Source organism: Periophthalmus magnuspinnatus, chromosome 20 (genome assembly GCF_009829125.3).
Source record: "Periophthalmus magnuspinnatus isolate fPerMag1 chromosome 20, fPerMag1.2.pri, whole genome shotgun sequence".
Taxonomy (NCBI): domain Eukaryota; kingdom Metazoa; phylum Chordata; class Actinopteri; order Gobiiformes; family Gobiidae; genus Periophthalmus; species Periophthalmus magnuspinnatus.
In genome coordinates this window covers 20,811,376-20,836,362 of record NC_047145.1, presented here as the reverse complement: position 1 = coordinate 20,836,362, position 24,987 = coordinate 20,811,376, and the positions used below count along the sequence as shown (strand labels likewise).

Genomic DNA, 24,987 nt, shown 5'->3' with positions numbered 1-24,987 from the left:
AAATGAGATTTTTACAAGATCTGGCAACGTGCCCGGTTTGTGTCTGTGTGTGTTTACTGCTAAATGTCAATCCTCGCTGTGACTCAGAGACATTGTGGAGACATGTCTTCACAATCACAAATACAATATCACTAATGTTTATTGATGACAGCGTATTATTATCAGCCTTGTGCGTGTCGCGTGTCCGGACTCGCTCCTCCTTCTGATCTTTTTATGTCTCCGTGCCACTTTTTTCATCGCAGTTGGACAAGATAGTGTTTACAAAAGTATATGTTTGAAGACTTCGCACTCCAGCTGTGTAGACTAAACATTCATACGTCGTTTGAATGTGTGTGTGTGTGTGTGTGTGTGGCATTGGCTGGCTCTACCTCACCCCAGGTTTCTTTCTTGTGTGTTGAGAAATTACTGCTTTGAAGTAAAAAATCCGCTTGGCCTGCACACTTGGTAATCTCCAGCGATGTCTAGACAGGTATGACCTCTTTAAGGTGAACTATAGCTTTGCATTTGGGATTCTTCATGTGAAACTGGCTCTTTGCTTTGAGAGAGAAAATAAGGGAGAAGTAAGAATAATTTGAACTTTTTTCGCTGGTTTTAATTTGGCTTCTGTCTGCTCTGGGGCTAAAGGATTTTGGGACGAAGAAAAGTCAGAGGATTTTGGTTAGATTTCCGATTCAGTTCACAGTGTACGTTTTAAAAACATCCAGGTACTTGAACATTAGAGTGAAGATTGAAATATGAACTCTTAAACTAATACAAGAATCCCATACATTACCAAACATAGACTGTATGCAGTGTGTGAACGTGCATTGTGTTCTGCGTCCTGATTGGCTGTTGGACTGTAGACCATTGTGTTGTACGTCCTGATTGGCTGTTGGACTGTAGACCATTGTCCATCAGTCTCCTCCGTGCCGTGTCTCCTGTCCAGTACAGAATGTGTTCAGACAAATTTACATAAACGTTGGATCGCAGTGTGACTCTGAAGTGCTGTATATTGCAATTTGTTTTCTCCCCGACAAAACCCACAATGTCGATGAAACGTTCTGCACCGACAAAGACGCCTACGAAGGTTTGGACTTTGAGAGAGTTTAAACGAGAGAGAAATGTGAGAAAATGTTAACGCCTGTGTGAGAAAAGTGTATAAAGTGTGTGGTGAGGGGTTTACAGACAAAAACATAGAGAATAATCATAAAAAATAAAGCTGATACTTCGCAGATTTCGCATATTGCGGGTTATTTTTAGAACGTAACCCCCCGCGATAAACGAGGGACCACTGTATGGACGTAGCTAACCTGCTAGCCGCCACGTTGGTTATTTAAATATGGAACGCGGCTCTAAATTTGCCGCTATACCTGCTCTAGCCTCGACGAGCTTCGTTCGACTGGAGCTGAACGCCGCGGGTGACGTCACACTCACTTAATCCACTTCTTTATACAGTCTCTGGTTGTCTATAAAACAAAAACGATACTTTTTTCCATCATCAGATTACACTGCCTCCTTTGCGATTTGATAATGGGGGGGTTAGTTTAATTTAATCTGATTATGACTCACGATGACCTACTCTCTTCCTCTAAAACCGCTCGCATGTGTGACTTCAGTTCTGAGGAATTTGATGCAACTATAGCAGGACCGTTACAGGAGTGTTTCTTTACATTCGTATGTGAACCGCCTGGTATTGTCATGCTTATCTGAACGGGAGGGCGAGACGTAACGTGTGCATAACAGTGACGAGACTCCGCTCCTCCTTTTTAGAATACGCATCGGTGTAATGAGTTATTTATTTTTGCATTGCGTGGGCCCCCCCGTGCGCTCGTGTCAGTCCCTAAGCCCCTACAGAAGTATTTGGACAGCTGTGGTTGGCTGTGTGTATTGCAGAGGTTGTGACCCTGACGTTTTGTTTAATACCTGGCTCGCTCGTCTTAAATGGTGGCCAGAGTAAACGGTGTGGGCTTTCAGAAAGTCACCGCAAGCAGGCGTTTATGTGTGCGGCTTTACGGGCTTACATTCAAAACGGGACTAACTGTTTCTCTATTACACTCAAACTGCATTGTAAAAGCTTTATTGAATGTCAACACGTTATAGTTTGGCTTGAGAATAGTGGTTATGGAGTAAGGTTTGGTCTAGATCTTGTGAGATAAAAATACCACAAAACTGCGCAAATGAGAAAAGGAGTATCTCTTGAGATTTTTACATTTGACATTTGTAATAAAGGGTTCGTTTTGCTGAGTTACACATTTCACGAAGCTGTAGATCCGTAAAGCAGCGCTACTGTGACAACTAAAATATTTAAATCAAAATGGTGCAGTTTTTATACAGCGCTTTTTCGACTTAAAGCTACGGGGGGAGCGGGATTCGAACCGCCATCCTTTGGGTCAGTGGACAGACTTTACCAATGGAGCTACTGTCGTGTCTTGTAAATAAAAAACATAAAAATATCAAATAAATAAAAACTTCTGAGCAGGGGTGTAGCATCAAATTTTGAGCCCTGGGTACAAATCATCTTGGAGGACCTGCTTTACGTGTTGTCTAATGAAAAAATAGCAAAAGACGAAGTTTAAATCTGTCAACTGGACAAATTGTTTTAGGAGTGAAGACGTTTCGCTGCTCGTCCAAGCCGCTTCGTCAGTTCTGGTCAGATTACTGCTGGACACTGCCTTATATCTGTCTGAAGGGAGGAGCTAAAAACACAAAAACTGTAAACAGCTATTGTCTCCAGTTTCAGCCTTAACGACCCTTTTCAACCTCAGACAAATATAAGGAAGTGTCCAGCAGCATTCTGACCAACACTGAAAATCGGCTTGGACGGGCAGCAAAACGTCTTCCCTCCTACAACAGTTTATCCCAGCGGTGTCCAAACTTTTCTCATTAAGGGCCACATATAGAAACACAGAAAAAAGCTGAGCGTCGATTGAGGGTCACAGACTGGTCGCCAATACAGTGAATACTTCAAATCTGCGTTATTATTACACGTTAAACTGAACCACTAGACCTTTATTCACGCTTACATCCTCAACACGACACATTAAATATCTGATATGGGCTTGTTAAAGTAGATTTTCAGAAATGTACAGTAAAAAGTTCTGTTTAAGGTAATATGGGCCAATTCACCTGGAAGCTTAAGGGCCAAGAACAATGTGTCTGAGGGCCGCATTTGTACCCCGGGCCGCAGTTTGGGCATGACTGATTTATCCAGTTGACAGATTTAAAGTTTGTCTTTTGCTGTTTTTCCGTTTTTCCATTATATTTTTTTACTTACAGGGGGTGACAGTAGCTCAGTTGGTAGAGTTTGTCCACTAATCCAAAGGTTGACGGTTCAAATCCCGCTCTCAACATAAACATGTCAACCCACCTCCGCCTCAGTGTCAATTTTTGTCCAGTTGACAGATTTAATCTTCATCTTTTGCTATGGATCAGACCTGGATGACTGAGGGATTACACAGACATCTAATGAAAAAAATCCACATTACAGACTTTTTTCTAAGGGGCCCCTTCCTGCAATGGGCCCTGGGAAACGGAACCCTTTGCCCCCCCTCAGTTGGACGCCCCTGGTCGTGTTCAAAATTATGAACTGAACTGCACTGCATTTCTTTATTATATCTCATGTCTCATCTCGTCTCACGGAAATTATGCCCGGTCCCATCCTTATTATCGAATGAACAATGTCATTTATAATATTTGAAGTGAAAATAAAACATTCCAACTGTCAGAGTAAATCACATTATCTTGACTTTTAGTTTGGAGCTATTATGTTGTTCAAGGTCCTGTATTACACAAAATAGATTCTAGTGAGCGTTTAGCCATGTTATAATGCTGTTACCTCCTCAAAAATGTACCTGGAGTTGTGTTTTGTTTCATTCACACATGTTTGAGTAACTTTTTATCATTAATCTGTTTATATCTCCAAAGCTCAGAATGCTCTGTTCCACCTTGTGATGTCATGAAGTGGTAGTTTTCAAGTTAACAGCTACGTTTTACCTTTTAGTTCAGTAGAGATTGGAAATTCCAGGACTGAAATGATCCAAATGATTCTAGTGAAGATGTATGGAGTTTAAAAGCACAGTGGAGCACTTCCTGTATCACCACATGATGACATCACAAGGTGGAAGGTGGAGTGTTTTTAGTTTTTGAGACAAGAAATTCACCAAAATTTACAGGGTTTGTGTGTTAAAACATGTGTGAATGAAACAAAAAGCAACTCCAGGTCTGTTTTTGATGAAGAAATGACATTATAACAGATCAGAAAATAGCGTAATATGAATTTTTTAATGCCAGATGCCCTTCCTGAAATAACTGCACTTTAAAAAGAGTCAGGATGGGATGAGTCATAAATCTCACGAGACAATATGACACGGAGGGTTTGATATAGATTTTTGGGGGTTTTTTTTAGCCGATACCATTGCTAACACTTGGCTTGCAGCTGTGGCCGATACTTTTTCATGTTGAGATCGTTAACTCCACACATTTTAGCCCAATTGTTCCATTATTTCCATATAGTATTCCCAAAAAGACAGATCGGATGTGCTGAATACAAACTGGGAATGACGCATGGACACACCTAGACTGGAGCAGAAAGAAATTATACCAAATGTCAGCTAAAATTTTAATATTGTCCCACCCATTGCCGTTCCCCACAACACAAAACACTGTATTATAAAGATATTGTAGCTCGAGATCCGGTCTTATTCCAAGGCCAAATCCACAATGAATACACGGCTTAAATACTTCAATAAGTGGATATTAAGTGTGTGTTTTTGTTTTCACAGGTTACTCTCTGTGTCTGGGCAAATCCTACTTCTTCCGGTTCAACCATCCTGAAGAGGCGTCGCGGATGAAAAGCATGCTTCCACAAAAGAGCCCCGTGTCGGCGTTGGCCTATAACACAGGTACAGGCCTTTGTGCGACCCCTCGTCTGTTTAAGCTCAGCGCTCTTTTCTTGGCTCCGCACAACATACCTTATTTGTGCATTCCTCATTTCTGGTCCACTGCCCATCCAAACACAAGCCTCAAACACGAGTCTATACATTGTGTTTTCATTGTGAATCCAATTAGTTTGCTCCTTTGTCTTATAACGTGTTTTGCTCAAGAAGAATAACTGTCCATTTAACTGTATCAGGGCCTATTGTTGCTTTGAGCAGCGCTTAAAGGCCCGGTACTAGATTTTTCACCATGTTTTTGAGCGAGAGTTGTGTCAATCGAAGTTCAGATATATTGTTTTAAGCGGCTTTTGAGCTCAGAATTATTAGAAATCATTTTATTTTTGATAATCAGGATGTGCGCTTTAGCATTTAGCTTGTTGTTTGTAGCTTTACTGTTGTGGCAAAACTCCTCTCTGGTTTTCAAATGGTGAAAAGCGTGTATAAACTTATTTTTGTGAATAGTTAGCAGGCTCAGAATGCATAAGGTAAGAGAGTATTAACTGCAAACTGTTTAAAATGAGCTAGTTTTTTCACATTTTTAAGCAGTAAAAAACAGATATAGTGGTTCCTCTTTATCACGGGGGTTACTTTCTAAAAATGATTCCCAATAGGCGAAATGCGCGAAGTATCAGCTTTATTTTTTAGTTATTCTCTATGTTTTCAGCTGTAAAACTCCTCACCACGCACTTTATACACTTTTCTCACACAGGCGTTAACATTTTCTCACATTTCTCTTTCGTTTAAACTCTCTCAAAGTTCAAACCTTCGTCGGCGTCTTTGTCGGTGCAGAACGTTTCATCGACATTGTGGGTTTTGTCGGGGAGAAAACAAATCGCAAACATACAGCACTTCAGAGTCACACTGCGATCCAACGTTTATGTAAATTTGTCTGAACACATTCTGTACTGGACAGGAGACACGGCACGGAGGAGACTGATGGACAATGGTCTACAGTCCAACAGCCAATCAGGACGCAGAACACAATGGTCTACAGTCCAACAGCCAATCAGGACGCACAACACAATGCACGTTCAGACGCTGTAAAAAAGCATGTTAAATTGCAGTAAAAAAAAATGCAACAGCGAGACCGCTAAAGGTGAAGCGTGACATAGCAAAGGACCACTGTAGAGCACTTTTAAAGCAGCTCTATTCTGCAAAATTGAGCTTTTAACCATGTTATAGTTCTTTCCTTCCTATTTACCTTCTCAAAGTTGGATTTGGAGTGATTCACGTTTGAGTAATCTTTAATCGCTTATTTTTAATACGCCATTTTATCGATTGACCCCTGTTTTCACCTCCACCTGTCCACGCCCACTGTGACGTACGCACTTCATTCTTCAATTTTATTTTCTTAATCGGTGATACTCGTAGGATTCGACAGTATCGTGTAGTCATTTTGGTACTTTTTTTATTTTTATTGGCTGCTTACTAGTGTGATCTGCAGCTATCTGTAGGGGGCGCCGACAGCTACACGACTCTTTGTAGTGATGACGTTTTACGGCTCCCGTTGGGCACCGCAGTTTTTCATCACAGCTTCTTTTATTGAGTCATTTTAGGTGAATATTGAGCACACAGATCTGTTTTAAGGTTTTAATCAAATAGTTGAAAATGAAAAGAGGTTAAAAGGGGGAAAAGGGTCGTTTTTAAATAACAAAAAACATAAAAACGTTTCCAGCGTGATAGTGCTGTAACTGTAGACCTATTTCGGAGACCTCATATTGACCCCTGCTTATAGGATACACGTGTACTACCTCATTGTCTAAGATCTCTTCACAATCCCTCTAGCGTTATAGAAATCTGATAATGTTATATAAAAAGTGACCTCGGACAGACCTGGGTTGATATTGGGCGGGTGGAAATATTTTTTTATCCCACTCATATGTCTTTCCGATGCACCTTTACTGCTGCACACATGTGGGAGCTTAAAGTTGGAGCGCCGTGGAATGTTTGGGTTCCTCGTCTTGGAGATACAGCTGGAGTTCTGTCTCCATGGTGATTTATCATTCTGTCACATCGTCAGTGGAGCCCGTGGCCTTTTTGACTTTTAAACTACAGTAATTAAACCTAAACTTTTAGCGCCATCGTCTCGTTATAGTAATATCTGTATTTTCAAAAAGTATCGGAGCCAAAATTCCATAAAAATACGCAGGACTATGGCTAAACCTGAACTAAAAGGGAAACTAACTCGACTTATTCAGCTACATGTGTGATTGAGGATGGGGGCAGGCATTTTTTTAAGTAATAGCCAAGCAGAAGTTGTGCATTTTGACCTTTTTGACCTTTTGTACCAGTTTTGTTGTAATTACAGAGATAAACCAAGTCTTAACATCTGGAATATGACAAGGTTTTGACCTCCCCTCCATCATAGAAACTACAAAATGTTGAAATTTCCCAAGATGTGTTCCCAAACGTGTGTCTTAGAAATGTTATTCCTTTGCGTAGAATGTTCCACAGTGTGACGTAACCTTTATAATCTTGCATTTGTTCGATTGCGAGGGCTTTATTGCTTGAAAAAAATGAATTAATACTTGACCCTGGCCTCAGCTGCTCGTCTTCATGGAGCTATATGGGTTTTAAGATGCACTTTGGGACATTCCAGGCAAAACAAGAACTTCTCCATAGAGATTAGAAGGTTTAGGTGCCTCACTATACAACTTGCATAAGCCTAGTGCACGTTTTAAATCAGAACTATTCTGCAAAATCGACTTTTCCGCCCACTGTGACATACTTATTTAATTCTCCAGTTTTATTTTCTTGATTGATTATACACAAAGAATTCAACAACTTTCACAGTCATTTTGGTGCAAATGAAAAAAATCAGCTGATCACTAGTGTGTAGCCATGTAGGGGCATATACTGTGCATGTCCATAGGGGGCGCCAACAGCTACAGAGCTCTTTGTTGTGTTGTTTACGGCAACATCAGCTCCCATTGGGTACCGCAGTTTTCTAACACAGACTTTTTTGTTTTATTAAGTCGTTTTAATTTAAAATGTGCAAATTATAACATAATAATCTACATACATTTTAACGATATTGCAGACACAGCACAATATGTTTTTTTTAAATCATTAGCTAAGGTTAAACTAAGTCAAAACCAAAGAACATCAAGGACTAAACATGACGAAATAACATTTGGATGATAATTAATATTCACAACACTCTAAAAACATAACGGAATCTTTATTAAACCAAAATACAAACCAGGAAAAACTCTTGAACCCATTGAAAACTCTATGTAGCAACTGTTTCTAGCACCACAGAAATGCACTTCCCTCCGCAGACCTCCTCCCTGCTTCTCACACATTTGGTCCAAAAATGTGAACCTAAACTGCCAATGCCAGAGTCCTCCACCGCTGACTGCTAAGGTTTACTGACTATAAAGTACACACCTAATGGGAGAGCAGCCACACAAAACAAACCAAGACCAGGATTTACAATAGGAGAGAGTTGGAGCGTCGGTTTGCCCATGTAGGGACATAAACCGTGCGTGTGTCCGCAGTATTAGATCTTATGATGCTTTACACGCTCTGCTACATTCATCTGCGCTGTGTTTTGACTTTCACATAGATGAGAACAAATGGCGTTCCCTTATGGTTGTATTACTCCTAATTTCCCACTTTTCCTATACATTCTGCGAAATTCCTTGGCACATCTTCGGATACTTACGGGGAATATACATCTTTGTGCTACTCCCGCTGTTATTTTTCGAGGGTAAGGTTTTGCAGCGTGGGCGTGTGAAGCTGTAAAACGTTGGGTGGTCCACGCTTCTCCGATGTAATAACTCCTTTTCCACATAAATTCACACATGATTAAAGAAACCTGCCCAAGTTTCCGCCGCTGTTACCTTTAACTCGTCTTTTATTCCTTCACTTTGTGCTGTGATCGTTTGACCCCAAAGTAAGAGTGAGGAGCAAATAGATCTTAGCTGACAGGTTTTTTTAAAAATAAGTCAAATGGACCAAAATGGACTTGGACTTTGGTGGGTTTTTTTGAAGGCACACTTACAACGAAAGGGCGGGGGCCTCCCTAAGGACTTACAAGAATATTCTGTGGTTATTTTCAAAAATCTAAACTAAGAAACTCAAACCAGATTAGAGTCAAACTATTTCTGTAGCATTACATAGAGGGATATGAACGACGGCGCATTCTTAAGTGGAAAAGTCAAAGCAAATTGTTTGATTAAGGCTTTTCGCTGCTGACTGAAGGGGTTAGTGTCATAGACTGGATAAAGAAGTGGACGAAGGGAGTGAAAAATAACCCACCTGCTTTATTTTTTTTACAGTTAGTCTATATGTTTTTGGCTGTAAAACCCCTCACCACACACTTTATACACTTTTCTCACACAGGCGTTAACATTTTCTCACATTTCTCTCTCGTTTAAACTCTCTCAAAGTTCAAACCTTCGTAGGCGTCTTTGTCGGTGCAGAACGTTTTATCGACGTTGGCTCCCAGTACGTTTCAGGATTGATTTTAAACTTTTAATGTTTGTTTTTAAAGTTCTGCATGGCAAGCTAAAGACTCATTTGTTCACAATTGCCTTCAGCTAATGATTGTTTTTATTGTTTGTTGTTTTGTATATAGAATTTTTGTTGTTGTTGTTTTTACATTTTAATGCACTTGAAAAGCACTTTGGTTCAGTTTTTGCTGTTGTAAAGTGCTATACAAATAAAGTTTGATTGATTGATTGACATTGTGGGTTTTGTCAGGGAGAAAACGAATCGCAAACGTACAGCACTTCAGAGTCACACTGCGATCCAACGTTTATGTAAATTTGTCTGAACACATTCTGTACTGGACAGGAGACACGGCACGGAGGAGACTGATGGACAATGGTCTACAGTCCAACAGCCAATCAGGACGCACAACACAATGGTCTACGGTCCAACAGCCAATCAGGACGCAGAACACAATGCACTTTCAGACGTTGTAAAAAAGCATGAAAAACTGCACTAAAAAATCTGCGAAACAGCGAGACCGCGAAAGAAGAACCGCGATTTAGCGAGGGACAACTGTAAGACCAAAACAGCAGCAGTTACAAAAAGAGCGGCAACAGTTTTTCAATAGAAAGTGAATTTGAGTCAATTAATTGGAAACTCACTCACTTTTGCTCACTTTGTATTTGGAGCGCGGCAGCTACCAGGTTAGCTATGTCCATTTTGGCTGAACAAACTAAAAAAATTCACAACTCTTGACCTTTGGTATTTTCATCATGGATTTGAAACATAATCGTTTTAATCGGATGGCTTAACGTTCAATCTTCTACCACAAGCATTCTTGAATAACACTGATACTATTGAAAACACTGATCAATGAACCTACGCACCTGAAACAAAACCGATATAGAATAAGGTCAAGATATTTACATTTTGACAGTTAAAAAGCAAATTATACTATTGAATTAACCTGTTCTGCATTTAACCAAAATTGTAAAACATGAGCTCTATTTTATTTATGTTAAAACTTGAACTTAACCTATTCAATTCCTAATCATTCCCCATCTTCTTTCCTGCAGACTATCTGAAGTTCAGCAGTGACTACAGCCATGGAGTTGTGGGAGGGGCCAACAGCGCCCGGGGCATGCGCTCGGCGTCTGAACTCCGTGAGCTGATGGATACACTTCAGCGCAAGAAGATCGCCCTCGAAAACAGTCTCCGGGCAAATGGGAACGCCAACCCCTCGTACTTCAGCGTCACACAGGTAACTAACACAACAAACCTTAAAGTAACTGTGCCAAAAATCACAATTAATCATTAGTTGTTCATTAATTAGCAAAATGTGAAATAATTTTTAGTGGTGTGATGCTTGATATTTGACTCTACACTGATATGAATCAATTAACCGTTCAAAATGTATTTAGGAAAGGTTCAAATGTGTTTATTGTACGTTAGACATAGACCGATATATCGATTGGCCGATAATTGCACTTTTTATCGTATCAGCTTTGAACCTTAAATCTCCACCAGAGGCTGATACTTGGTTTGTGCTCACCAACTGCCTCAAAATATCTATCACGCTTCATTTGAACACTTTAATCCGTCCTTCTCTCTCCCTCCTCCCCACTCACTCTTCCTCTCTCCTTTCTTTCCTCCCTCTATTTCTCTCTATCCCTCCCTCTCCCAATATCTTTCTCCCTCTTTCCCTTCCTCCCTATAATGTTTGTTTGAACACTTTAATCCCTCCCTTCTCACCTCTCTCATCCTCTTTCCCTCCCTCTCTTTCTCTTTCTCCCATCCTCTCCTCCTGCTCTCCCTTCTTCCCAATATCTTTCTCCCTCCCTCTTTCCCTTCCTCCTTATAACGCTTCATTTGAACATTTGAATCCCTCCTTTTCTCTTTCCCTCTCTCCCTCCTTCTACTCCCTCCCTCCCTTCCTCCCTGTAACTTTTTCTCCCCCTCTCCCTCTTTCCCTTCCTCCCCATAACACATCATTTGAATACTTTAATTCCTTCATCTCTCTCTCTCTCTCCTTCCCTCTCTCTCTTCCTCCCTCCCTCTCCCTCTCTATCCCTCTCTCCCTCCCTCTCTCCCATTTTCCCTTCCTTCCTCCCTATAACGCTTAATTTGAACACTTTAATCCCACCTTCTCTCCTTCTTTCCCTCTTTCTCCCTCCTTACCTCTCTCTTCTTCCCTCTCTCTCTTCCTCCCTCCCTCTCCGTCTCTCCCTCCCTATAACACTTAATTTGAACACTTTAATCCCTCCTTCTCTCCTTCTTTCCCTCTCTTTCTCCCTCCTTACCTCTCTCCTCTTCCCTCTCTCTCTTCCTCCCTCCCTCTCTCCCATTTTCCCTTCCTTCCCCCCTTAACCCATCATTTGAACACTTTAATCCCTCCTCCTCTCTCCCTCCTTCCCTCACTTTCTCCCTCCCTACCTCTCTCTCTGTTTCCTTCTCTCGCTTCCACCTCTGTCTCTCTTTCCCTTTCTCACTTTAACACTTAATATCTCTTTCCTTCCCTGTGTCTTCCTCCTTCGCTCTCTCTCCCCCTCTCCTCCCTCCATCCTTTCCTCCCTCTGTTTCTCTCTCTTCCTCCCGCACTTACGTTCCTCTCTTATCCAATTTATGTTGAAACAGGGCTCTGGGTGAGTTTATAATAAATAAAAATGATAAACTTCCGGGGAGATAATCGAAATCAGCTCTACATATCGACCCAAAAATATCGGCAGAGCATATCGGCCATTGGTTTCTCTGGATTCTAATCGGTATCGGCTTTTTTTCAGCATCAACACCTGCTCAAGTCTAGTTTTAATACTGTTTTTACACCTTTTGTTTTTCACGCTTCCTCCCCAGTCTCCGCCCACTACGCCTGTCGCCACGCCTCCCTCCTCCTCATCAGCCTATCAGGAGCAAGCACGGCGCATCTACGGCTCGGACCGCCCTCCCATTTCGATTAAAACCGTTACTTCTCTCTCCTCCGGGCGCCGATCTGACCCATCGTCCTCGTCGAGACCGTCCAGTCGTAACCAGGACAACCTCCTCTTCGGTGTGAGCGACTCCCGCCGGCATTACAATCAAAATTCCTCGCTTTTTTCGACCTGGAACGGAGGCGGGTCTTCGAATTCTGTTGCCGGGGGCGACACTCTCCTCCTCACTCTCCCTCCGACGTCATCTCGTACCTCGTCATCGGGCGGCGCAGTGAGCATGCCGTCCAGCCCTCGACTCGGAAGGCGCAGTTTTGGGAGTCAAGAACCGACTCCTACACCTCGAACCAGGAAGTACTCCGCCGGTTCGATGAGTAATATCGTGACGGGAGGACACAGCCGATCCTTGCCCCGCCTTTGCCCCTCCCCATCACCGCGAGAAAACGGCAATGGGATGTTGACGCTGTCTACCCTGCCGACTCGACGATCCGATACGACTGGAAGTTACAAATACGGCAGAGATCACTACAACAATAACGTTAATTCGAATCTAGACTTGAACCACAATTCCGGTCAGCTGTCGTCGGGCAGGAATCAAAATCAGAGCACAATTTTGGGGGAGGGTGTTGTGTCTATTTCTCTGTCTACTCCCAAAACATCCACAAGCACGCCCAGTTCGCCGACTACTGCCCCGCCGGATGTGACTATCCCGTCTCGATCTGGGGGGTCGAATTCTCCCCGTGTGGCCAAAAAGCTAAGCCTGACTTCCACAAGCTCCGTAGGATCAACAAACTCTAGTCCCTCGGATCAGGAAAGAGGCGTCGGCAACGGGAACGATTCTGGTCTAGCCGAGCGGGACAGACGTGGGGTCGGTACGGACTATGCGAGCCCCGGTTTTGGTGGGATAGGCGAGCGGACTGCGTCTTTTGGGAAGGCGGGGATAGAGCAGGGAATGGGGTTTGGAGAGAGGAGGCAGTCGTTTGGAAAAGCAGGGATTGGAGCTCCAGGTGGATTCAGGGAACGGAGGGGAAGCATCAGCTCATTGAGTGGTAAAGAGGAGCTGACGGATTATCACCAACGGCAGAAAGAGGAAAGACTTCGAGAACAAGAGGTGGAAAGATTGGTGAGTTTGATTTATTTATTTATTCTTGGTAAACTTTATTTTTAGTGTGAATAAATTAAAGAAAAAAACGTTTCTCAAAAAGTATTTCTCGTCAGCACATCGAAAATGAAAAGTAAGCATTCAAAAACAAAATGCCTAATGCGTAAGTTGCTCTGTGTAACTTTTCTCATTGGGGATCCGCAAATTGCTTCATTGTCGCCATGGAGATATTATTGATTTGCGTGAAACGTTCCACAGCGTAGCATTTAGCTCATTTGTCTTGCTTTTTTTTTTCAATTACAGGTGTTTATTGTTGGAAAAATACCTTGAAAATGTATTCTTACTGTCTTACAGCAGCGTCGCCTCCCCGCAGATCTGACCTGTAAGTTGGTTTAGAGGCATAGACCGTTTCCATGACGATAGATAAGTTAAGATAAAAGGCAACATGGACTAAAGAAGTGAGTGTGACGTTATCCACAGCGTTCAGCTCCGGTCAAATGAAGCTCATCGAGGCTAGAGCGGTTATAGCGGCGAATCTGGAGCCGAGTTCTGACCGCGAGTATCGTAGCAACCAAACGGCCAATCCGGAGTGAGGCTGTCGAAGGCAACGCCCCTTCCCGCCCGCATCGCTGGTTTAGTAGGAAGTAAACGAACACTGTGAATCAAACCTGTTGGTAACACGAGTAGGAGCGACTTCGGAGAAAGAAGGCGCCTGATTTGTCTGTTATTAATGTTCAAATCTTGATTTACAGACACAATAGTGAAATAAAAACCCCAGGATCATGTAGAGGGTTAATACGAACATTTTAAGAGCAAAATGACGAGTCTGACAACAGCAGGTACGGACAGAGAGGACACAGTTTCTCAATGTAAAAGTGAATCGAAGCCAGAATCGATGGAGCCGGAAGCACGGACATGCTCACTTCCTGTTTAGAATGCGGCAGCTAGCAGGTTAGCTATGTCAATTTATATATACGGTGGTCCATCATTTATCATGAGGGGTTATGTTTTAAAAATAACCCGCAATAGGCGAAATCCGTGAAGTATCAGCTTTATTTTTTACAATTATTCTCTATGTTTTTGTCTGTAAAACCCCTCACCACACACTTTATACACTTTTCTCACACAGGCGTTAACATTTTCTCACATTTCTCTCTCGTTTAAACTCTCTCAAAGTTAAAACCTTCGTAGGCGTCTTTGTCGGTGCAGAACGTTTCATCGACATTGTGGGTTTTGTCGGGGAGAAAATAAAATCGCAAACGTACAGCACTTCAGAGTCACACTGCGATCCAACGTTTATGTAAATTTGTCTGAACACATTCTGTACTGGACAGGAGACACGGCACGGAGGAGACTGATGGACTATGGTCTACAGTCCAACAGCCAATCAGGACGCAGAACACAATGGTCTACAGTCCAACAGCCAATCAGGACGCACAACACAATGCACGCTCATACGATGTAAAAAAAACATTAAAAACTGGACTAAAAACACCCGAGAAACAGCGAAATGTGACACAATAACATCCCCATGAAGACGAGCAGAAATGTTGCATAGTACAAACTTAAGTCGTCTTCATTTTACCCTTAAGTCGTCCCGCCGTGCGCACTCTCCCAGGGATCTTAGCGCACGCACACACACACACACTGAGGTTGACCACTAGACAGATGCCTCTGGCCCGTCGCCCAAACTAACAGAACTATTCTTAACTGTTTTGCTGAGTGTTTGTGTACGTGCGGTGTATGTGCGGTGTGTGTTTATGTCAGTCATCTGGAGGTCTGCGCAGTTTGGTTCGGGCCAGTGAGGATCCGCACAGCTCTAAAGTCAGATGTGGGCTTGTGAAATAAGAAGATTAGAGAGTGGAGTCGTAGCGGAGCAGGTGGATAAACACAAGCGCGCTGTATGTAATGACAAGTGGGCTTAAGTCCCTGCAGCCTTCACTCCTGGCATCTCTACGGTTCTCATGGCCGTATCATACATGCGGTCCGAGAGTTGTGAGAAGTATTTTCTGGACAATTTACAAACCAAAGTTGATTTTACGCACACGGTTTGATTTGGTTTATGCAGTGAAGCTTCTGAATGATAGAAAAATGGTGTTAGGTCAAGGTTTTTTTTGTGTGTAAGGATGTGTTCCTTTCCCGTTAGTGTCATTATAACGAGTGAGAAATGATATTTATTTAATTTTATTTGATGTTATTGTTGTCTGGAATTGTTTCGCAGTATGATATTTATTAAAATTGGAGTTATTATTGTTCTGATCATGGTGAAACTCATACACTTTGACTGGAGCATGTGTAGAGAAGGCAAATTTATTCAAAACCCTCATTTTAGTAGAACAAACTGTAGTAACCCTGGTATTTTTCTGAACCAAGGCAGTGTACTACTACTACTGCTACTACTTTTGCTACTATTTCTGATCCATGCTGCAAATGGTGTGATTCTCTGCTCAAAAGCCTCAAAATCTGACCATTCTGTCAAGATAAATTATGCATGACGGCCTTAAATACGACGACTACACTGCACTTGAATAATCCCCTGGTATTGTGAGCGTTAAGCCGTGTTTTAATGTTCTTACCTCCTCAAAAACACACCTGGAGTTGTGTTTTGTTTCATTCACACATGTTTGGAGATGTACAGACTGATAATAAAGTACTACTCAAACATCAAAACGCTCTGTTCCACCTTGTGATGTCATGAAGTGGTAGTTTTCAAGTTAAACAGCTTCGTTTTACCTTTAGTTCAGGAGAGATAAGTGACAAATCCAGGTCTGAAATTATTATCCAAATGATTCTAGTGAAGGTGTGTGGAGTTTAAAAACGCAATGCAGCACTTCCTGTATTACCACTTCATGACATCACAAGGTGGAACAGTGTTTTGAGAGAAGAACTCAGCCTAAATCTGCAGGGTTTGTGTGTTAAAAAATGTGTGAATGAAACAAAAAACACAACTCCAGGTCTGTTTGCGATGAGGAAACAACATTATAACATAGAAAACAGCGTAATATGAGCACTTTAATCTTACTAATTGGTATTTCTGACATATAAACTCGAGTATAAAGGTTGAAGATTCTCTGCCAAATCAAAGCTTACAGGGTCATGTTTGAAAAGAGTCTGCCCTCTAGTGGCTGCACACAATGAGTGCATATAAATGTGGCACAAACACATGCAGCGGGGCGGTGTAGTTTACAGCAGATTACTATAAAAACTCCTGGAGGCTTGTGTCTATTAGAATAGAACAAGGTGATAAACCAACACTGCCCCTTTATCGCAGGCTATTAATAAACACTGCAGCTTTGAAACTTAATCAAAGGTATTTTTATTTCTGGATTACATCGTGTGAGTTGCATTTTCTAAGAATGGCAAATGTGGGCCCCACACAGGGTCTCACACAGAGGCACGTTCATGTGGGTGGTGTGAATGGGGCGAGTGGTGTCGTGCTTTCCCGTTGTAGTTGACAGCTGTCCACCTTCTTATTAGCCCCCCGCCCCAGGCCCCTCTCTCCTCTCTCTTTCACACATAAGTCTATATGGATATCTGCTTCCTCCAGGCTCTTTCTCTTTTTCCATTCACACATTCATTTGCGTTTTGTCCTTCTTGTTTCTGGAGCGATTGGGGATGAACGGTTTTGTGGTGTAGGCGAAACGGTGTCAGTTTGTGAGAAGATGGAGCTTTACGACAAACGTTTTCCATGAGATTTTTGAGCTGTTAAATATATTGTACATAAAGACGGCGGAAATAAGGGATGCTGCCTCAGGTAAATTTGAAATAGTTAAAGATTTTGACTGTAATCGATGAACGTCATGCAGCCTTTTAATAGCGTTTTATTCAGCGCATGTGTGTGTTTGTGTGTATTTCAGGAGCGACAGCGGCTGGAGACCATTTTGTCCCTGTGCACGGAGCTCGGACGCTCTGAGGAAACTGGAACGAGTCCCACTTCTGCTGTGGCCGACCTGCAGAAAATCAACCAGGAACTCGAGAAACTCCAGCTGAACGATGATGACGACGACACGCCTTCGGTTTTCTCCGACTCTTCGGCTGTTAATGGAATTATGGGGAACGGTCACATGACCTCACCTGGCTCAGAGAACGGTTTCTATGACGACGACGCCCCGGTACGACAGCGGCACAGCAGCGGGACCCGGGATAACAGGGCCGAGTCTCCGGCTGTCAGTCTGCGCGGCTTTGCTCCGTCCCCATCGCCGCGAGGACAGAGGAACAGCGAGGTACAAAGTCACTTTTTTATTCACTTGACATGGGATGTGTTTATGGAGTATTTTGACAAACAGGTGAATATGCAAGTATAGAGTATGTATTCCCCCCCCCCTCATTAATTTTTATTTATTTTTATTTTATTCAATATTTCTATTATATGTCGTCTTATTTATGTGTTTACTTTGTATATTGATTTCATTATTCTTATTATTATTTATTTTTTTTTTACTTTACCTCCCATTTTTATTTATTAATTATTTTATTATTGTTGTTATTGTTGTTATTTTATTTTTTATTTTTTTTACTTTACCCTCCATTTTTATTTCTTTTATTTTTTATTATTATTATTGTTTACTTTGTATATTGATTTCATTATTATTATTATTGTTCTTGTTATTATTTTATTTTTATATTTTTACTTTCCCCATTTTTATTTATTTTTATTTTATTAATTATTTTTATTATTGTTGTTTACGTTGTATATTGATTTCATTATTATTATTTTACTTATTATTCTACTTATTTTACTTTACCAATTATGCAAAAAAAAAAAAAAAAAAAGATCATTTAAAAAAAACAAAAATCACTTTTTTACCAGCAAGGGATTGTGGTTTTGAATACGTCTCATTAGGCCTGTCACAATAAATACTATATCAACCAATACATGACAGATCGGCACATCATTTCTGTCACTATGTATCGTGGGGACTTTTTCTTTGTACTAGTGGGAAATTTCGTATATTTTTCTGTTCTACAATGAGATTTGAGCTGTAAAATTTTAATTATGAACTTCTATGACTCATTATAGACACAAACTAACTCCCAAAGTGTCGCAGTTTACTTCAGATATACATCACTTCAAAATCTGTTGTGACAAGCCCAGTCATAAATATCACATATTTGACATTTATGGCGTCTTCATACGATTAACGAGTTTGGACCTGTTTTGTGTTTTGCTGTAAAAACAAATACTCCATGTTTATTGCACTATTCTATTTCTGATCTATGTTATAATGTTGTTTCCTCGTCACAAACAGACCTGGAGTTGTGTTTTTTTTTGTTTCATTCACACATTTTTAACCCACAAACCTGCATATTTAGGCTGCGTTCTTCTCTCAAACCGAAAACACTCTGTTCCACCTTGTGATGTCATCGTGTGGTGATACAGGAAGTGCTCCACTGTGTTTTTAAACTCCACACGCCTTCATTTCTAGAATCATTTGGATAATTTCAGCCCCATCTCTACTGAACTAAAGGTAAAAGGGAGCTTGAAAACTACCACTTCATGACATCACAAGGTGGAACAGAGCATTTTGAGCTTTGAACAGACTAAAAATAAACCCAAACATGTGTGAATGAAACAAAACACAACTCCAGGTCTGTTTTTGATCAAGTAACAACATTATAACATGTTTTAAAGCTCACAAAAGTCCATTTGTGTATTATAGGCCCTTTAAAGTGTCACTGTCGTACATTTATTAGTGTGTAAACCTTATTCTTTTGTCGGGACTTTCTGGAATGACAGCTGTCTTTTATTTTTATTTGGATGTATTTGTGGTCTGTGTGGATCTCTAATGTAACGGATGAGTCAAAATGTTGATATATCTGTAAATTTGTCTTTGTCATCAGGGCGTGGACACTTTTCACCGCAGAGGACAGAATCAGCTTTCGTCCGATGGAGAAGTCCGACGCGTGGAGGAAGAGAGGATCCAAGTCTTGAATAATATGGAAGAGCTGGAGCAGAAGATAAAAGAGCTGGACAATCAAATCGAGGAATCTGCCAGAGAGGTGCTGACAATAGACTTTAGTGACATGCGTTTTCGAGAAATGTCCTTAAATATCGTGTGTGTTTATGAAAGGTGGAGGTGGAACGAGCCCTGGTGGAGGCAGAACAAGAGTCCGAAGTCGCTGCTCTTCAACAGGAAAAAGACGCTCTTGAATCACTCCACAGCAAAATGGCCGACCTAGAGAACAAATCAAAACAAGAGAAAGACAAGGTATTTTGCATTTGTCGTAATATCTGTAAAAATCTGATTTGTTCATGTCAAAAGTAACAACAAATGTCTTTAAAACGCTAAACTACATCCCCCGTTGGTAAGTGTGTTTGTATGAGACGGCCTCCTACAGTTGTGGGTCATGTGACTCGCGGGTAGGTGCTAATCCTTCTCAAACTGCTTCTAGTCCAAATATATATCTGCTAACACTGCCCTGGGTGTAGTGGTCACACACTGACCACATCTAACACACACTGCAGTGGGACACCTGTGGACGTGTGCTCCAAAGCTCCGTAACAACATAACAGAAGCTCTACGGGATCCAAATAAAAGTTTTATTTGTGTGGACATTTCACATATATTGAGCACAGTTTGATGCTGACGTCGCTGTGTCAGTTTTACATATATGTTGAACTTTGCAGTAAACTTTAGTGTCTTTTGCTCAGTGCTGAATCATGTGGCGTGATGTAGGGGAAGGAAGTGCTTGTACAGATTTTGGCTGTGTATTATTTTCAAAGAGAATCCCTAACGTTTGTGCCAGTTAACCCTTTCTTAGCAACTCCAAATCTGTCCCTTTGCTCTTTCATCTCCCACCAGCCTCTCCCCGTCTTTTTCCTCTGAAAAAGGCGTCAGATCGTTAATGCTTACTCACAAGCCAATCAAACTATCAACCACATGTTCTCATTTAATTATCTGATCATTGTAGTAACTAACGATGACACCCGCTCCCACTAACCTGCCATCCTCTCTCTTTGGTGTGTGTCTGTCCCTGATGCGCACGCGTGTTGTGTACACGTTGTGTGCATATGTTGTGTGCACGCCTGTGTGTGTCAGGCCTGTGAGTTGCTGCAGGCAGAAAAGGGCAGAGTAGAGAGGTTGGCTCAGATTGTGTGTGAGCAGCGCTCCCAACTGGACAGCTGCCCTGAAGCCACCAAGGAGCCCCTGCAGGAGCAGCTAGCCAGGGTCAGTACACAACCACACTCTCTGGTCACAATAACAATAATCGGTACATAAACATAAACATGCAGAGAACTTTGACCCTGCTTTCTCCTCGCTGAGCTCTGAACTTTGCTTTAATTTTGATCATGTTTAAAATGTATTGATTTACTAACAGTTTCTATTTGTCTTCTATTTTAAATGTCAGAAAGAAAGAAAACCCTAAGCGTATAAATGCATGTGACTGGACACTGGCCTATTGTGGGGTTCACCTGCTTGTTTTACTACTGAAGTAATGATAAAATGCATGTGGAAATATTTGGGCTTGGAGCATTTGACAAAACACAGACCATCCTGGTGCTGCCTCTGGTTTGTTTTTGTGCCTCTGCCTTAATGGACTTCATAAAGGTGTAAACTAACAAGATCCTGTGTGCGCTTTAATGCTCGTGTTAAATCATAATATGTGTCTTCCAGGACTGTGAGGTGTTGGACGCGGAGACGAAGCGTTTTGAGGACCTGGAGTTTCAGCAGCTGGAGAAGGAGAGCCGACTGGACGAGGAAAAAGAGCTACAGACTCAGGAACTTCTTCGGGAAATCGCAGACTATCAACGGAGCACTGTCACTCGAAAGGTTTGGGACTGTTTATATGTAACTAAATCATAGAAAGGTCAAAGGTTAATGGATTAATCTGATGTATGTTTTCATAAGGAGCGACTGTTGACTCTGAAGAAGCAGGCAACACAAATCACTCAGCAGGCTCAGAGAGAGAAGGACAGCTTCCTGAAAGAGCGCACGAACCTGGAGGCGATGCTACAGAGGGTGTGTACTACAACTAGTTTAATAAGGAAGCATTTCAAAACAGAATTAAAGCTAAAACCCTCAAATCAGGCCAGAAATCTCAGGGTAATAATGGACTCAGACTTTAACTTTAACAGACACATCAAATCAATAACATCTGCAGCTTTTTACCACCTAAAAACATAGAAAAAATCAAAGGTAAACTGTCCAAACAGAGCTGTGTAGACTTAGGTTAGACGACTGTAACGTCCTGCTCACTGGCCTCTCCAAACGAGTCTTAACACAGAACAGGACGTCCAGAACACTGCTGCTCAGGTCAGGACTAGAACCAGGAAGTACTTCACACATGTGTCCTGTGGCTCAGGTCTATGGCTCCTGTGGCTCAGAGACTTTAAAGCAGCTCAGTGTGAACAAGTCTCTCCATGGACCAGCACCAAAGTACATCTCCCACATGAGCCACAAGAACCATCTCACATGAGGAGGACTAAACCAGGACTAAACCGGGACTAAACCAGGGCTGAACCAGGACTTGAACCAGGAATAAACCAGGACTACACCAGGACTAAATCAAGACTAAACTAGGACTAAAGCGGGACTAAATCAGGACTGATCCAGGACTGAACCAGGGCTAAACCAGGACTAAACCAGGACTGAACCAGGGCTAAACCAGGACTAAACCAGGACTAAACCAGGGCTAAAAGCGGGACTAAACCGGGACTGAACCAGGACTGAACCAGGACTAAACCAGGACTAAACCAGGACTAAACCAGGACTAAAAGCGGGACTAAACCAGGACTGAACCAGGACTGAACCAAGACTAAACCGGGACTAAAGCGGGACTAAACCAGGGCTAAATCAGGACTAAAGTGGGACTAAACCAGGGCTAAATCAGGACTAAAGTGGGACTAAACCAGGGCTAAACCAGGGCTAAAAGCGGGACTAAACCAGGACTAAACCAGGACTAAACGCAGGACTGAACCAGGACTAAACGCAGGACTGAACCAGGACTGAACCAGGACTGAACCAGGACTGAACCAGGACTGAACCAGGACTGAACCAGGACTGAACCAGGACTGAACCAGGACTGAACCGGGACTGAACCAGGACTACACCGGGACTAAATCAAGACTAAACCGGGACTAAACCAGGGCTAAACCAGGGCTAAAAGCGGGACTAAACTGGGATGGAAGCAGGACGCAAGCAGGACAGGCCTTTGACAATGTTTAAATCCAGGCTCAAAATAGTTCTATTTAACTGTACAGATGACTGAAAGGGTTTTATTCTTTTTTTTACTCTTTTAATGTTAATTTTATGATGATTATTTATGTTTTTATTTGTTGTATTATGATTTTAATGTCTTTCTTATTCTGTAAATCACTTTGAATCACTTTGTGGACAAATTGTGCTCTACAAATAACCTTGCCTTGCCTATTCATATTATCAAGCACATCTGACTTTCCTTCCATTAAAATGCCCTTTTTGGTTCGCAGGAAAAAGAAAACCTTGCCGTACTGGAACGAAAGTACGCTGATCTGACCGGTGGCAGAAGCTTCACTTTTAGAGAGGTAAGTCTGAGGGACGGCTGTCAAACCAGAGCCTCCTCATCTCCTCCTCCTCCTTAAAGAGACAGATAAAGCGTCTAATGGTCGGCCTTGGGTCTCCTCTCCCCGTCAGGACACTCAGGTCTCTCTGACTGATGCGTGTCAGTCATTTAGTGAAAACTGCCTCGACACCACCCCCACCTCCCCCTTCCTTCATCCAGCCAACCTGTGCAGCCTCTCCACCCTCCTTTCCTCTCTTTATATTAAAAACGCAAAGGTAATTTTGACTTTTCTGTGTCCGTCTGCCATGCAAACTTTTTATTAATGCATTGATTTTTGGATGAATGTTTTGTTTAATGACTGCACCATTCACAATAAGAAAATTCGGAATGTTTGTTTTAACTTTGCCGCGTAAATAACGACTTCTACTACTACGTTGCAAGCTAACACCAAAAAAACCACGGCGTTTCCAGGCACAATGATGTTTTTAATAGACACACTTGCTTCATTCTGTGCTTCACCCTTTCTCTCTAACCCATGTTCCCCACGGCACTTTCCAGGGTTATGTCACAGTCAGTGAACTCAATGAGCTTTACTCACAGCTGGGGGCGGACCCAAAGCCTGCCCCCCCCGCTGCCCCCTCCACTGACCGTCCCGACAACAAGGACAGTGACAAGGAACCGAGCAAACCCGCAGAGGAAGAGGTGTGTGGAGTGTGTGCTGACTCAGACTCAGGGATTTTACCCGTTTGTTAAGTTGTTTAGTTGTAGGTAGTAGGGATGGGACGAGGAACAAAAATGTCGTTTATCGGGATAAAAAGGGTAGAAAACAGATCATTACGTCACCAGAATGTGCAGAAAAAAACGATTTCTCCTGATGATCTCTTCTAAATCACTGTTGTTTTCACTTATAACAAAAATACAATACTATAACAGCTGTTTAACTTTCATTTTATGTCCAGTTTATGACCAGACGTTTAAAGGAAAGTAAGTAAAATTAAACTGTCAGCAGCTTTAATCATTATTGTGATATAATTGTTGAATTGTAATTATTTTGGCTGTTATAATAAACACTCCAAATATCAATATCGTCCAAAGTAGCAACAAAATTATAAGAAAGCTGTTGAACCAGAAACCAGTGAAGCATTAATGTAAAAAGGCAAATAATAATAATAATAATAATAATAATGAAATCAATAGACAAAGTAAATACATAAATAAGATAACCTAATAAAAATAATTAATAAAATAAATATAAAGGGGGATACATACAATTAAAGATGATCAAATTTGTATATTATTATTATTATCTTTTTTACATTGATGAAATTCAAAGTTATATTGGAGATGGTGAAAAGGTTTCTCAGCAGTTTTTTTTTATTTTTTTCTTATTTCAAGCTTCTATATTGCACAAAGTTTACTCCTGTGAGGTTTAAGTCGTGTTATAATGTTGTTTCCTCCTCAAAAACAGACCTGGAGTTGTTTTGTTTCATTCACACATGTTAGAATGACCCTTTATTATTAGTCTGTTACTTCTCCAAAGCTCAAAACGCTCTGTTCCACCTTGTGATGTCATCAAGTGGTAGTTTTTCAAGTTAACAGCACCTTTTACTTTTTGTTTAGTAGAGATAAGTGACAATTCCAGGACTGAAATGATCCAAATGATTCTAGAAATGAAGGCGTGTGGAGTTTAAAAACACAGCGGAGCACTTCCTGTATCACCACACGATGACATCACAAGGTGGAACGGAGTGTTTTCAGTTTGAGAGAAGAACTTTGGCTAAATCTGCAGGGTTTGTGTGTTAAACATGTGTGAAACAATGAAACAAAACACAACTCCAGGTCTGTGTGTGATGAGGAAACAATATTATATCATAGATCAGAAAATAGTGTGATTTGGGCTCTTAAATACACACACACACACACCCCACACACACACATATCGGTTTGTGCTGTTTAAATGTGTCTCCTTTTACTTCTCTTCCGCTTAAACCCTTTTCCTCTTTCTTCTTTCCAAAGCTTTGTATCTCTTCTTCACCTGCGTACTCTTCTTCTTCTGACTTCCACCCTCCTCCTCCTCGCCCCTTCCCCAAAACTGTTTACTCTGTGCACTGGCCTGAAGTCATGGTCACTT

General features: G+C 41.6%; 1 protein-coding gene across 4 annotated transcripts in view; it reads left to right on the top strand.

Moving 5' to 3' along the window:
- The window catches only part of phldb2b (pleckstrin homology-like domain, family B, member 2b), a 66,416-nt gene that overhangs the window by 23,908 nt on the left and 17,521 nt on the right, over positions 1 to 24,987 (top strand). For 3 of the 4 annotated variants that reach the window (XM_055230223.1, XM_055230222.1, XM_055230225.1), the window contains 10 exons: positions 4,761 to 4,880; positions 10,427 to 10,611; positions 12,201 to 13,394; positions 17,231 to 17,596; positions 19,215 to 19,373; positions 19,445 to 19,582; positions 20,414 to 20,542; positions 20,990 to 21,145; positions 21,224 to 21,334; positions 22,804 to 22,878. In XM_055230223.1, the coding sequence (XP_055086198.1) occupies positions 4,761 to 4,880; positions 10,427 to 10,611; positions 12,201 to 13,394; positions 17,231 to 17,596; positions 19,215 to 19,373; positions 19,445 to 19,582; positions 20,414 to 20,542; positions 20,990 to 21,145; positions 21,224 to 21,334; positions 22,804 to 22,878 (2,633 nt within the window). The remainder of the gene's footprint in view (positions 1 to 4,760; positions 4,881 to 10,426; positions 10,612 to 12,200; positions 13,395 to 17,230; positions 17,597 to 19,214; positions 19,374 to 19,444; positions 19,583 to 20,413; positions 20,543 to 20,989; positions 21,146 to 21,223; positions 21,335 to 22,803; positions 22,879 to 24,987) is intronic. The other variant, XM_055230224.1, reaches the window with a different exon arrangement.